This window comes from Grampus griseus (assembly GCF_964374135.1).
Source record: "Grampus griseus genome assembly, chromosome: 8".
Taxonomy (NCBI): Eukaryota; Metazoa; Chordata; class Mammalia; order Artiodactyla; family Delphinidae; genus Grampus; species Grampus griseus.
The window spans coordinates 107,142,431-107,155,700 of record NC_139002.1 but is presented as its reverse complement, the minus strand read 5'-3'; the positions used below and the strand labels follow the sequence as shown (position 1 = coordinate 107,155,700).

Below are 13,270 nucleotides of genomic sequence, written 5' to 3'. Positions count from 1 at the left end.
TCGTTAAAATATTACATACATTGTTCTGTGCTTTGTAAGATGGGTGATGTCAAGGGGTTTAAAACTTTTGCCTAAAGTACTGACTCTACAGCTCAACCCATGTACCCCAATGACTCTCCGCCAGTGGTTTCTTCCCCATCCCTTCTAGCCCCGCCCCACCCATCCTCCACACAGCACCAGCATGGCCTCTTACAACCTTCAACCAGATGGTGTCAATCCTTCCCCACTGAGGCCAAAACTATCACCACTATCACCACTATGACCACTATCCCACTATGACCACTACGACCACTATCACCCCTATCCCACTCTCACCACTGTGACCACTCTCACCGCTATCTGGAGACGAAATGGCTGCATATAGCTCTGCCTCTGCCGCTGTCTCCCAGGAGCCCAGAACCCGGAACCAACTCAGTCACACGGGGCTCCACGGAGACCGGCGGGCTCTGCTCAACGGTGCAGTGAGTGTGTGCCGAAGAGGGAAGGCGCCCGTGCTCAAGGATACCGTTTCAAAGTAGTACTGAACAGAATTCACTGTCTCAGAAGCCAGAGACACTAGAAATACCCATGGTCTTCGGAGAGGGGTTCTGCCACCTGCACCTGCTGGAAAAGCTCACTGGAAGGGCCCCACCTAAAGTCAAGGGCATCCCTAGACTCCAGCCTGGAAGAGGAGTCACTGAGCTACTTAGACCTCACTCTGATTCTGAGGTCAGTCCTCCCTGCCTGACTCACTCACTTCAGCTCAGCAGCACTGATCCAACCTTGGTAGGGGCACTGACCGTGAACCCCCAGTGGAGTGCTGGACCCCGCTGTGAACTCAGCGGTGCTCGAGACAGGCTGGGGATTCTTCCCACCAGAGCCTCTCAACCTCGGCCCTCGGCTGCCAGGTAACTGGTGCCGTGGAGGGGGCATCGCAGACGTTCAGGGGCATCCCTGCCCGAGCCTTGACGGCCGCAGCCCCTCAGACCCCACCAGGTGTCACCCCTTCCTCCGTCCCGCATCGTCTCCTGTCCCCTCTCACCCTCCTGGCCAGGCTGCGCTTCCACCCTCCTTGCGCTCCGATCCCCCAGCACAGGCTACACTGCTCCCCGCTCAGCCCAAACCTCTGCTGTGACAACCAACACTCCTGACACAGGCAGACTAAGTTGTGATTTTAGGACCTTAGTCCTTAGGGTGTTTGGAGTCCTATATCCACCAGTCTCAGGAATTAGCAGACTCTGGGAGAGATGGCAGCACAGTTTGGGGTTCTGCCCACAATTCAACCTGAACACATTCTCTTTTCTCGGTTCTATGTATTGGAGTTCTCTGAGACGTCTTTTTAAAATCTCAACTGTTGCTTTCAAAAAGACTGTAAAATCGCTACACTCAACTTTAAGAATAAAATCTTCATTTTCAACTTTGAAATGAAATTGAAAGGAAGACTAAAAGCAGTAATTTTTTTAAACACTGAAAAAGAAAACCCACATGTGATCAACTCACAGAACAAAGGTCACATAACCCCTCCCACCTCCTTATCCTCCTCCTCTGCCACCGCCAGCCCGTCATCACCGCCAGGCTGGCACAGGGCAAGGGGAAGAGGGGAGACCAGTGCGGGGCTGGGACAATGGCCGCGAGAGGAGCCAGAGTGCAGGTCCTCTGTCTCCAGGGCGAGTGGGCCGCTTGCTCCATCCTCTTTCCAAGTTCAAGTGGCCGAGCATGGGCAAACTGGGGATTCTGACTAGAAACGGAATAGTGGGGACTAAGCAAGGACCAGTGGTCCTTGTTCTCCTGCATCAAATAGAGATGATCAAATATGTTTACTATTACGTGTTGCTTCAGATGGAGAGAACACACCAGTTATTCCCCCACTTCCAGTTATGTACGTGAGCAGTTTGTAGGTCAGCCCGCCAAGAACTAGAAAAGCTAAATAAAACACATTTTTAAAGTCTGTCTGAAGGCATCAAAGAGGTACTGAGGCAGCCAAAACTGGAGGGTACAAGACTCCAAAGAAAAGGGAAACCCAGTGAGGGAGCGGGAGACTGAGAGGAGCGCTCCCCCCTCGGGGCATCTGCCCATGCTGACTCTGGGAAGAAAACGCAGTGAAAAGGCAAGCAGAGGGTACTAGCTGACAGAGCTCTGGACAGTTCCATAAGGCTGGGAAGACAAACATTCTAGTACAGGCCTGACAAGTCAGCCAGGACTTTAGGGACTAAGCTCCCCGAGAAAAGGGGGCACAGAAAATGAGCCCAACACTCCGCTCACACTGGCTGAGCAGCTGAGCTGCAGCAGAACCTCACGGTGCTCAGGACCTGCCAAGGAGGGGCCCTGGGAAGCTTCCAGATGGAGACCCTGCAGGGCTCCACCCTGGGGGGGGCGGGAAGGTGGGTGAAGGCAGCTGAGCCTGAGGCTGACAAGGACTCCCAGCCTCCAGTCACTGAGCCCCCGACTGAACCAAGAGCTGTGACCCTACCCTGGGTCTGCGTCACAGGAGACTCTGAAGGAGGACAGCATCACCCAGAACCGCTACAGTTTTTCACACATAATGTCCAACACTCAACTAAAAAGACAAAAACGGGCGTAACAACGAATAGGACCAGGAGAAAAAAAGAACAGAAATAGAAACAGATCCGGAGGGGGCCCATACACTCGAGCTATCAGACGCAAACTTCAACTGTTCAAGAATGTGCCTGACAGAAGGAGAATTTTCCAGAATTCAAAATGGATTCTAGAACCTGAAAGTAACAGTGATTGAATTTAAGAACTCAATCTATGGGCTTAACATCAAATCGGACACAGCTGAAGAGAGGATCAATGAACTGAAGGATGCATTAGTTTTAAAAAGAAAATAGAAGTTAGAGGAAAAAAAGTCTATCCAAGGAGCCCAAAAGACACCGCAGGACACTGTTAAAAAGATCTAGTGTACATATAAATGGGGCTCCTCACAGTGGAGGAGAGACAGGAAGGGGAATGAGAAACACCTATAAAGATAATGGTCAACGTTGGTTAAAGAGTCAAGCCATTGACTCAACAAAGAAAACCACACATTGGTTTTCAGCAGTTCTTCTGGTGTCTAAGGCAAAAAGAAAATGTTAGAGTGCCCAGAGGAAAAACGGCACTGCCTTTAATGGCACAACAACACTGAGAGCTGACTTTTCCAGAAAAAGGAAGTCAGAAGATAAGGGATTGGCATCTATAAAATGCTGAAAAACAAATAACCACCAACCTGGAATTCTATACCCAACAAAAACATTCTTCAAAAGTGAAGGCAAGGGCTTCCCTGGTGGCGCAGCGGTTGAGAGTCCGCCGGCCGATGCAGGGGCGCGGGTTCGTGCCCCGGTCCGGGAAGATCCCACATGCCGCGGAGCGGCTGGGCCCGTGAGCCATGGCCGCTGAGCCTGCGCGTCCGGAGCCTGTGCTCCGCAACGGGAGAGGCCACAACAGTGAGAGGCCCGCGTACGGCAAAAAAAAAAAAAAAAAAAAAAAAAGTGAAGGCAAAATAGGGGCTTCCCTGGTGGCGCAGTGGTTAAGAATCCGCCTGCCAATGCAGGGGACACGGGTTCGAGCCCTGGTCCGGGAAGATCCCACATGCCGTGGAACAACAAAGCCCATGCGCCACAACTACTGAGTCTGTGAGCCACAACTACTGAAGCCCTCACGCCTAGGGCCCGTGCTCCACAACAGGAGAAGCCACCGCAATGAGGAGCCTGCGCACCACGGGGAAGAGTAGCCCCCGCTCGCTGCAACTAGAGAAAGCCTGCGTGCAGCAACAAAGACCCAATACAACCAAAAATAAAAATAAATAAATTTATTTTTTAAAAGTGAAGGCAAAATAAAGCCGTTTCAGGCAAATGAAAACGAGACAACTCATCACTCACAGACATGAACTAAAAAAATATTGAAGTAGTTCTTCGAGAAAAAGAAGTCTCTGACAGAAATATGAAAAAACAAGTGAAAAGCAACCTATGAGAATAAATCACAATATTAACTGTACAAAACAATGATGATAATGCCAAAAATATATCTAAAATTTTAAAGTATCATAGCAGTGACACAGGAGGTGGGAGGGCGTTCAGGGCAGTTTGAGTATCAAAGCAAACAGCAGTGTCGGGGGGCAGTAAAGGCAGGCACGAACCTAGGCTGAACTGTAAAACACGCCCTGTGTCTGCGACTGTATATCCGACAACCGACACAGGAACACAGAGTTAAAAACACTTCATACTTCTCAAAGAAGGTAAGAGAGAAAGGACACAGAATAGGTGGGACAAACAGAACACAAATAGTAACACTGTACCTATAAACTGAAAGACTGCAATTCCATTTAAATAGAGCAAATACTCTAATTAAAAGATAAGAACTAAAAAAAAAAAAGATAAGAACTATCAAACTGATTAAAATAAAAACTACACACTATTCACAGAGGTACATGTTAAGATATAAAATCACAATCAGGCGAAAGGAAAAGATACCCAGGCAAACACGGACAGGAAACTGATGTGCAGATATCACTGTCAAATAGTGTCTGAAGTAAGAAGCGTTACTAGAGATAAAAAGGAAAATTTCATAATGATACAAGTTCAATCTAGCGAGGAGAATTCTAAATTCGAATGTACCTAATAACATAATCTCAAAATATCAACACATAAAAACGGAGAGAAGTAGAAAAGGAGAAACAGCCAAATTCATCATCACAGTGGGAGCCTTTAATGCATCTCTCAGTGGAAGGGGGCTGTCCAGTATGCAGTCACGTGCAGCTATGAGGCAGTGATGCTGGAAGCGTGGCCGCTCCACACTGAGATGTGCTGCAAGCAGGAAACGCACAGCGGATTTTAAAGACTTAGTACGAAAAAAAGAGCGTAAAATATTTCATTCGTTTTCTTATGTTGATTACACACTGAAATGATAATATTTTGGGTATCTGTGCTAAATAAAATATACTAAACTTAATTCCACCTATTTCTACTTTATTTAACGTGGCTACCAGAATCTGAATTCCATGACTAACAAACCTGACCTGACCGATACACACAGAAGACCGCGTTCCCACGGATATGCATTGCTTTCAAGTGCCCAAGGAACACTTAACAAAATGAATGTGTACTGGGCCATTGGGAAAGCTCAACTCATTTCAAAGGATTGAAATAATGCAGGGTATCTTGAGGGATTGCAGCAGATAGACAGTTTATGCCCCCTCAAAATTCATCCCCCCCAAGGCGATGGTATTAGGAGGCACGGACTCTGCGAGGGATTAGGTCCTAAGTGCAATGAGCTCCCTTGCCCCCGTCCGCCCGGGGAGGACAGTGAGAAGAAGCTGGACATCTAGGGACCAGGAAACAGGACTCACCAAACATGGAATCTGCCGGCACCTTGATCTTGGGACTTCCCAGCCTCCAGTACTATGAGAAATAAATTTCTATTGTTTATAAGTCAGCTAGTCTATGGTATTTTATAACAACAGCCCAAAAAGACTAAGATAGGGATCTTCATGGAATTAAGCTAGAAATCAACAAAAAGATAAGGAGAAAAGCCTCCCCAAACACTGGGAAGTTAAACGACACACTTCTTCAAAATTTTTTTAAATAATAATTTTTAAAAACACAATGAAAATTAGAAAATACTTTTACATAAAAGATAAATGAAAGTCTGGCTTATTCAAATTTGTGGGATGCAGCTAATGGTGTTTAGAGGGTAACTTACAGCCTTAAACACATGTACTGGAAAAGAAAGAAGGCTAAAAATCAATTAAGCATCTATCCCAAGAAACCAGAGAAAAGAATAGCAAACGAAACACAAAGCAAATGGAAGGAAAAGGAGCACAAAATAAGGAAATAGAGAACAAATATGAAATTAAAAAAAAAATCAATAAAGCCAAAAGTTGGTTCTTTGAAAGGACTGATAAAATTGATAAACCCCTAGAGAGACTGATTAAGAAAAAGAGACAAAGCACAAATTACCAGTATCAAGTATTTTTTAAAGGGGATATTATGAACCCCTTTACACTTACTAATTGGAAAGTTTGGGTGGCCTGAATAAATTCCTAGCGGGGGAAAATGCTTTACCTAAACAGACACAAGAAGACATATAAAATCAGAAAAATTCTATTTCCATGAAAATAATTAAATCTGAAATTAAAAGCCATCCCTTAATGAAAATCCTACACCAGCTGGTTTTGCCAATCAATTCTTCCAAAAATCTAAGAAAGAAAACACCAATCTCACAGGAACTCTTCTGGGGGTAAAAAAGGAACACTTTCCACCTTGTTTTATGAGACGAGCATAACCTTGATACCAAAACCCAACAAGGACAAGAAGTATAAGAAAGTAAAATTACAGACCTTGAATACAGATGCAATAATCCTAAACAAAATTAACAAATAAAATCCAACCAAAGGAGAATACATCAAGATCAGGTTGGGATTATTCTAGAATCACAAAATTTTTTAAAAAGTTAAATCACCACATAAAAGAAAAATCACTTGGTTGTTTTAAAATTTGCAGAAAATATACTTAAGAAAATTTAATGTAATAATTTTAATTCATGATTTTAAAAAACTCTTAGCAAAGAGGAAATTTTTCATATTTTCATAAAAATATCTACAAAAAAGCCACAGTAGGGCTTCCCTGGTGGCGCAGTGGTTAAGAATCCACCTGCCAATGCAGGGGACATGGGTTCGAGCCCTGGTCTGGGAAGATCCCACGTGCCGCGGAGCAACTAAGCCCATGAACCACAACTACTGAGCCTGTGCTCTAGAGCCCGCAAGCCACAACTACTGAGCCCACGTGCCACAACTAATGAAGCCCGTGTGCCTGGAGCCTGTGCTCCACAACAAGAGAAGCCACTGCAGTGAGGAGCCCGCAGTGAAGAGTAGGCCCTGCTCACCACAGCTAGAGAAAGCCCACACGCAACAACGAAGACCCAAAGTAGCCAAAGAAATAAGTAAAATAAATAAATTTTTTTAAAAAATTAAAGAAAAGTTACAGTAAATATCATATGTAATGGTGAAATAGTGAAAGCTTTTCCTCTGATACTGGGAATGAGACAAGGATATTTATTCTCATTACTTCTGTTCACCACTGTATTGGAGATCCTAGCCAGTACAATAAGGCAAGAAAAAGAAAAAGGGTTACAGCAACTGGAAAGGAAAAAAAAAGAAACTTATCTGCAGACATAACAGTGTATACACAGAAAATACAAGAATTATTACTAGAAATAAATGGATTTAGCAAGTGAATACAGAAAAATTAATTCTATCTCTACATACTAGTAATTTATAATGGCATCAAAAATATGAGATATCTAATTAAACATGCATAAGACATACAGAAAACTGTAAAATTTTAAGACAAATTAAAGAAGATCTAAATAAATGGAGGACTATATATACTGTGTTCATGGATTCTAAGAACAATATTAAAAAGACGTCATTTCTCCCCGCACTGGTCTACAAATTAAATTCAACCTCAATTAAAATCCCGGCACATTTTCTGGGGAAAGACAGCCTAGTGGATTCTAAAATTTATCTGAAAACGCAAAGGGTCAAGGTTAGCCAAGGCAATACTGAATCATGACTCAGGTGTAGGATTTAAATTACCAGATATGAAGACTGACTAAACCTACAGTAATTTAGATAGCGTTGCATTTGTGCAAAAGAGACAAAAAGATCAATGGAGCAGAGGGGAGTCCAGAAACAGGCCCATACACTTACGGTCACTTGATTTACAACAGAGATGACACTGCAGCACACTGGGGAAAGGATGCTTTTTTTAATAAATTACAACTGGATAGCCATACACTTAAAGGAAAAAAAAAAAAAAAATGAAGCCTGGCCCCTATCTCACACAATAAACAAAAATCAGTTTCAGATGGATTACAGATCTAAATGTAAAAGATAAAACAATAAAGCTTTTACAGGATAACATCTTCATGCAACTTCGTGATGATATCTTTCAATGAACACAAAGCTCATTAAATATTACTGAAAAGACTGATCACCTGGGGTACATTAAAATAAAAAATTATGCTTTTTAAAAGACACCACTGAGAAAGTGAAAAGGCAAACACCCCCCCAAAAAAACCTGCCATACATATATGTACTCAGAATATATAAAAAGAACTCCTTCAAATCAGTAAGAAAAAAAACAGACAACCCAATCAAAAAATGGGCAAAAGACAATTATTTCACCAAAGAACGTAAGCAAATGGCCAACGAACGCCAGGGATGTTTACTGGCCATCAGGGAGCAAGTCCCCACCCCACTGAGTTCCTACCACTCAACACCACCAGACAGCTACAACCAAAGAACTGCCGATACCGAGGGTCAGAACAACCAACGGCTCACACACTGCGGGAGGTAGGACAACGGTCACGACCACCACCTTGGATAGAGCCTACTAAGGCTGAACATACTCCATCACCTGGCAGTGCTACTCCTTTGAACACACCCAACAGAAACACATACATATCTGTACCAAAAAGCAAGAACATTCAGGGCAGCATTTGTAAAAACTAGAAACAACCCAGATACCCATGAACAACAGAAAGAATAAATTATGGTACATTCATACACTGGGTTATTAAATAGCAGATGAGAACGAACAAAGCTACATGGATAGAGCTCGCAAAGATAATGTTGAATGAAAGAATCAAGAAATAAAATATACACGTTACTTTATTCCATTTACACAAAGTCAAGAACATGCCAAGTTAATCAACGGCAGAAAGTCGAGACCACAGTTAGCTCTGGGAGACAATTACTGGGAGTGGGTGGGAGGGGGCTTCTGGGAAGCCTGGTAATGTTCTATTTCTTGGTCTGGGCAGTGGTTACAAGAGTGTGTTTGCTTAATGAAAAATTCACTGCGATGTACACTTATGATTTGTGAATTTTTCTGACGTATGTTCTGTTACAGTTAAGTTTTTCTTAAGTACACTATTACTTGCCTACATAACCTGGCAGGAGTTTATTCACACGCCTACCTGGTCACACAATTAGCCACCAAACAGAAGACAAATGCCAAGAAAGGGAAGGATCCAAAAAATGTTTACTTAATGGTTCCTGTGTTTCTAAAACGCTGGACTCAGGTGCTCAGGTGGTGAGGTGAGCTGGTGACGTCATCACATTCTCCACTCAACAAGGCATTTCCAGGCTACAACACGGAGCAGCAGCTAGCAACAAATCACTGAGCGACTGTCCCATTGGCTGGTGTGACAACCTCCACTGCATGAGACTGGACTTTACAAAACTCCTGTCCCTTACTTGTCACAAATCCCTTGTGCTCATCCTTTCAAAAAACTACACTTCAGTGTATGTACCTCAAATTATAAGAAGACAAATACAACTACGAAAGAAACAAAACAAAACAAAAAACCCCAAAGTACTGAAAAGATTTACAAATACTACAATAAAATCCCAGTAAAACATAATTTGGCCAACCCTTCTAAGCTTGTGGTAATAAAATCTGACCCAAACAAACTTGGTAATTTACAAGATTCAAATGAGAAAAAACTTAATGATTCTCAAATTGACAAAGACAGAACATCACAGCACTGACATCAGATTATTGTTGCTAAAAAGGAAATCCAAATGTTGAGCTTACCCATCTTTCAGGAGAATTGACTAAAGGCCAGAAATGCATTAAGGCTAGTAATTATTCATTTACTATTTACCACTGCAGACCCATCCTGAGAGAATAAACGCATGCTTATTCATGTCCACCTGAAAGCACCATAAAGGCACCTATATGAATAGGTAAAATGGCACCTACCCAGCTCGTAAACACCCAAGGAACACACACATCTCCCGCTGCGCTCTGTGCCACCCAGTGCACACTCTTCTAGCTGACACCCTCTCCCTGCTCCTGTCATTAGATCCTCACTCGGCTCCACAAGAAAAGGCCTTGAAACACTGCTCCAAACACAATATCCTTAGATGAAAAACTTCAGTGTGGCTGTAAGCTTTATAATTCTCATCTGCCACAGAGAGAGCTCCAAAGGAATCCATCTTCCGTCTTCTATCCCCTCAAACAAACCTGATTTACAAAACACCGGTGTTCTGAGAAAGGTGGCTGTAAAAATATTTCTCCTGTGAAATCAATCCTATTTGTCCAGTAAATTTCATTAGGAAATTGGAAATACATAACACAACCCATGGAAATACACATTTAGGCAAGGAATAGCTTAAGACAGCGAAACGGAAGGCACCACAGAGCTTGGCTGCTTCATAGCCCTTTTTCAAAAACCCTGGAGCGCTCTTCCAAATCTAGGCAGTTCCTTCTGCCACTCTAAAGGGGAACAAGGGCAATAAGGTGTTTTTACAGAACTTTATGGTACACTGGAGTTTGTTCTCACTAAGAAGTTTAATCCTCAGGAATTTTATCTATATGGGACTTACAAATAACAGAACCACCATTTCACGAGTGATTACGCAAAATACACATCGAAAAATTTCAACATCGTAAAAAAGCGTTTAGAAAAAACTCAGGTGAAAATCACCCATACCTGTGGAAGCGCGGTATTGAGCTGCCTCTGCAAGGAATCTCTTTCGTGACCAACCTCGTGTAACTTCCCCTGGGTTAAGGCCAGCGTTTCTTGGGTCTCTCTCAGAGTGTCAAGGAGACGGTCCCTCTCTTCCAGCATGGAGACCATCAACTGTTCAAAGTGTGAATCTGCATCTGGCTGTGAAGGGGAGCTGGACCCATGGCTCCCACTTCCTCCTGGGGGGCCTTCTGCTTCACTGATGGTCGGCATCACCTCGCACATCATCTTGAAATGAAAGACCCAGACCACAGTCATCAAGTGCAAAATAAAGGCTTCCCCAAAGCTGCAACTTTATAGCTATCTGTAGCTGATAAGTGAAAGGCTGACAGCCTCATTATTCCCAGATCTGACTGCTCTGCTCTGTACAGAAAAAAACTGGGAAAACGTACACATGCATATACAAAGTGCCCAGAACACACAAGATGAAGACATTTAATACTGACAGTAATCCAGTGAAGGGGTAAAGACCAAAGAAGACAACCCTCACATAAAGAACAAACCCTGTGGCATTCTCTCTGCAAAGCTGTACTTTCTAGTTGTTGAAAACAAGTGTGCTTCTGTAACCTTTTTTTTTTTCCTTTCTATTTCCCGGTGGGGGAGAGAAAGTCAAAACACGTGCCATCCAATCATTTTTCAGGAAAAGCACAGAAGGAGCATACAGCCAGTAAAACTGACAAGTACAAAATCCATCAGGCATCTTAGAGGAATGTGTGCAGTCAGCTCCTAGGAAGGACTGACGGCTCCCTGAATTCTTGGGCTGGATTTGGTGAGCGATAAACGGAACTGGACTCGTTAAGGGCGCGAGAGGTGTTTTTCAACGGCTACAATGGTTGGTCAGTCAACCTAATTTACGTAAATTAACAGACCCCCCGCCCCCAAAAAATTCCACAATGGAAATATAGCAGGTCGGGACAGACGTGCACGGCTAGGAAGGAAGGAAAAGTGAAAGGTGAGATTACGAGAGGCTACTAAGTGTCTCAAATATAATGACGGGGCGAGGGGCAGGGGGCCGGTTCCCGAGGCTGCCGCCGGTGCTCCGGGCTCGGCGGACCCCCGGGACGGAGATGCCCAGGACCGCATACCACGCACCTGACAGTGACAACGACTCTACCCCGCTCGCACCCGCACCCGGTGCTGCAACAGCCCGGACGCCAGGGTGGCGAGAACGATTCACCACGGGAACCCAGCCTGGCTCGGGACTTCCCGCGGCTACAGGTCCTCGTCCCCGCGCCCAGCGCTGGGGTCCCCGGGGGCGTGGGTCACCTGGCGCTGGGGTCGGGGAGGGGGGGCGCACGGCCCCGAGAGCCCGTTCGCCGGGGGTCCCGCGGGCAGCGCCCCCTGCCCCAGCGACCCCGGGCCCCGCTGCACACCCTTCCCCCGGGGCTGACACTCACCAGCCGCGCGGCCCCCGCGGGGAGGGCGCCGGCGCCCGGGGCCCCGCTCCGCCCCAACCCTGTTTCAGTCCCCCTATCCCTTACCTTGCTCGCCGGCGGGAGCGGGCGAGGAGGCTCCGCGGCGGCTCGCGGGCGGCTGCTCGCTCCAGGCGAGCTCGGGGCCCGACGAAGGCAGCCCGCGCCCGCCGCCCGCCCCGCGCCCGCCGCCCCGGGCCCGCCGCCCCCAGTCACTAAGGCCGGCCTGCGGCCGGACACTGGCAGAGCACAGGAGGAGCGGGCCCGGCTGCGCGTCGCCGGCGTCAACGTGCCCGACGTCGGGCGCGTCGGCGCAGCGTCAGCGCCGAGCGCCGCCGGCACGCCCCGCCCCGTCCCGCGGGGGAGGAACTCAGGGGGCGGCCGAGTGTGCAAGCACCGCCTCCTCAGGGGGCGGGCTCGCCTCTCGGACGCCGATTGACTGGATACAGTAGAAGCCCCGCCCCCGGCCCCGCCCAGGTGGGTGAGCCTCGGTCGAGTCGCCGCTCCCGATTTCCGGCACCGGGCTCCGGGCTCCGGGCTTTGGTCCTCTTTCCGAGCAGCGTCTTCCAACTCGGGGGCTGCCCCCAACTCTCCGCTTACAGCCGCGGAAGACACCGAAGGCCGTTATCGAGCGTCTACTGGGTGCCAGGTTCTGAGCCCGACACTTCCCGAAGGTCACGGCTACACACCTTACGCCGGAGCGCACCCCAGTGCAAGTCACCTGTTCGCAGCCGGTCGGAGCCTGCGGTGTGGCCTCCGGAGCCTCCTAGGAACCGGTCCTTGCACGATTCGGAAGGACGCGGTTTCGACGCAAGACCCATTACCGAGCTTTACCTGCAGTACCTGGGGAGGCAGAGATGGGCAGCGTTTGATGTTAAGGCTCCTGGGCGCTGTGTCGAGAAGGCAGGCTTTGGAGCTAGGCACACCTTGTTCAACTTCCAGCAGATACTTCTCCCTGCGGTGTGGGCCTGGGCACCGCGGGGGAACCCACTTGTAAGATGGGAGAGTGAGTGATACAGACCTACCCCAGGGCTGTTATAAGACACAGAATGTGTAGGGAGCACCTAGTCAAGGACCTGGCTGGGGAGGTACTCAGCGAATGGTGGTCATTTTTATCTTTCTCAACATTGTTATCCTTATTCATATCCATATTTCATCCTTGCGCAAGCTTTCAAAAATCCCTGCTGTGTGCCAAGTCCTGTGCTATATATTGCAGACGCAGAGATTAATAAATACACCTTTAATAAATTAAAGCAGATGCTCCCCACTCAAGGTCTGACTCCTGGATCACAAACTCTTGGCAAAACAAAATGTCCAGGCATTGTTGCCAAGTGACACTGGCTGCTGTCTCG

The 13,270-nt window shown here is 46.6% G+C and overlaps 1 protein-coding gene across 1 annotated transcript in view; it reads right to left on the bottom strand.

Annotated features, from left to right (window-relative positions):
- Positions 1–12,072, bottom strand: part of PPFIA1 (PTPRF interacting protein alpha 1) — an 86,460-nt gene extending 74,388 nt beyond the window's left edge. The window contains exons 1-2 of the mRNA XM_082659450.1: positions 11,988–12,072; positions 10,471–10,734 (exon numbers count right to left, since the gene is read on the bottom strand). Of these exons, the coding sequence (XP_082515576.1) occupies positions 10,471–10,734 (264 nt within the window). The 5' untranslated portion in view covers positions 11,988–12,072. The remainder of the gene's footprint in view (positions 1–10,470; positions 10,735–11,987) is intronic.
- Positions 12,073–13,270: the final 1,198 nt, after the last annotated feature.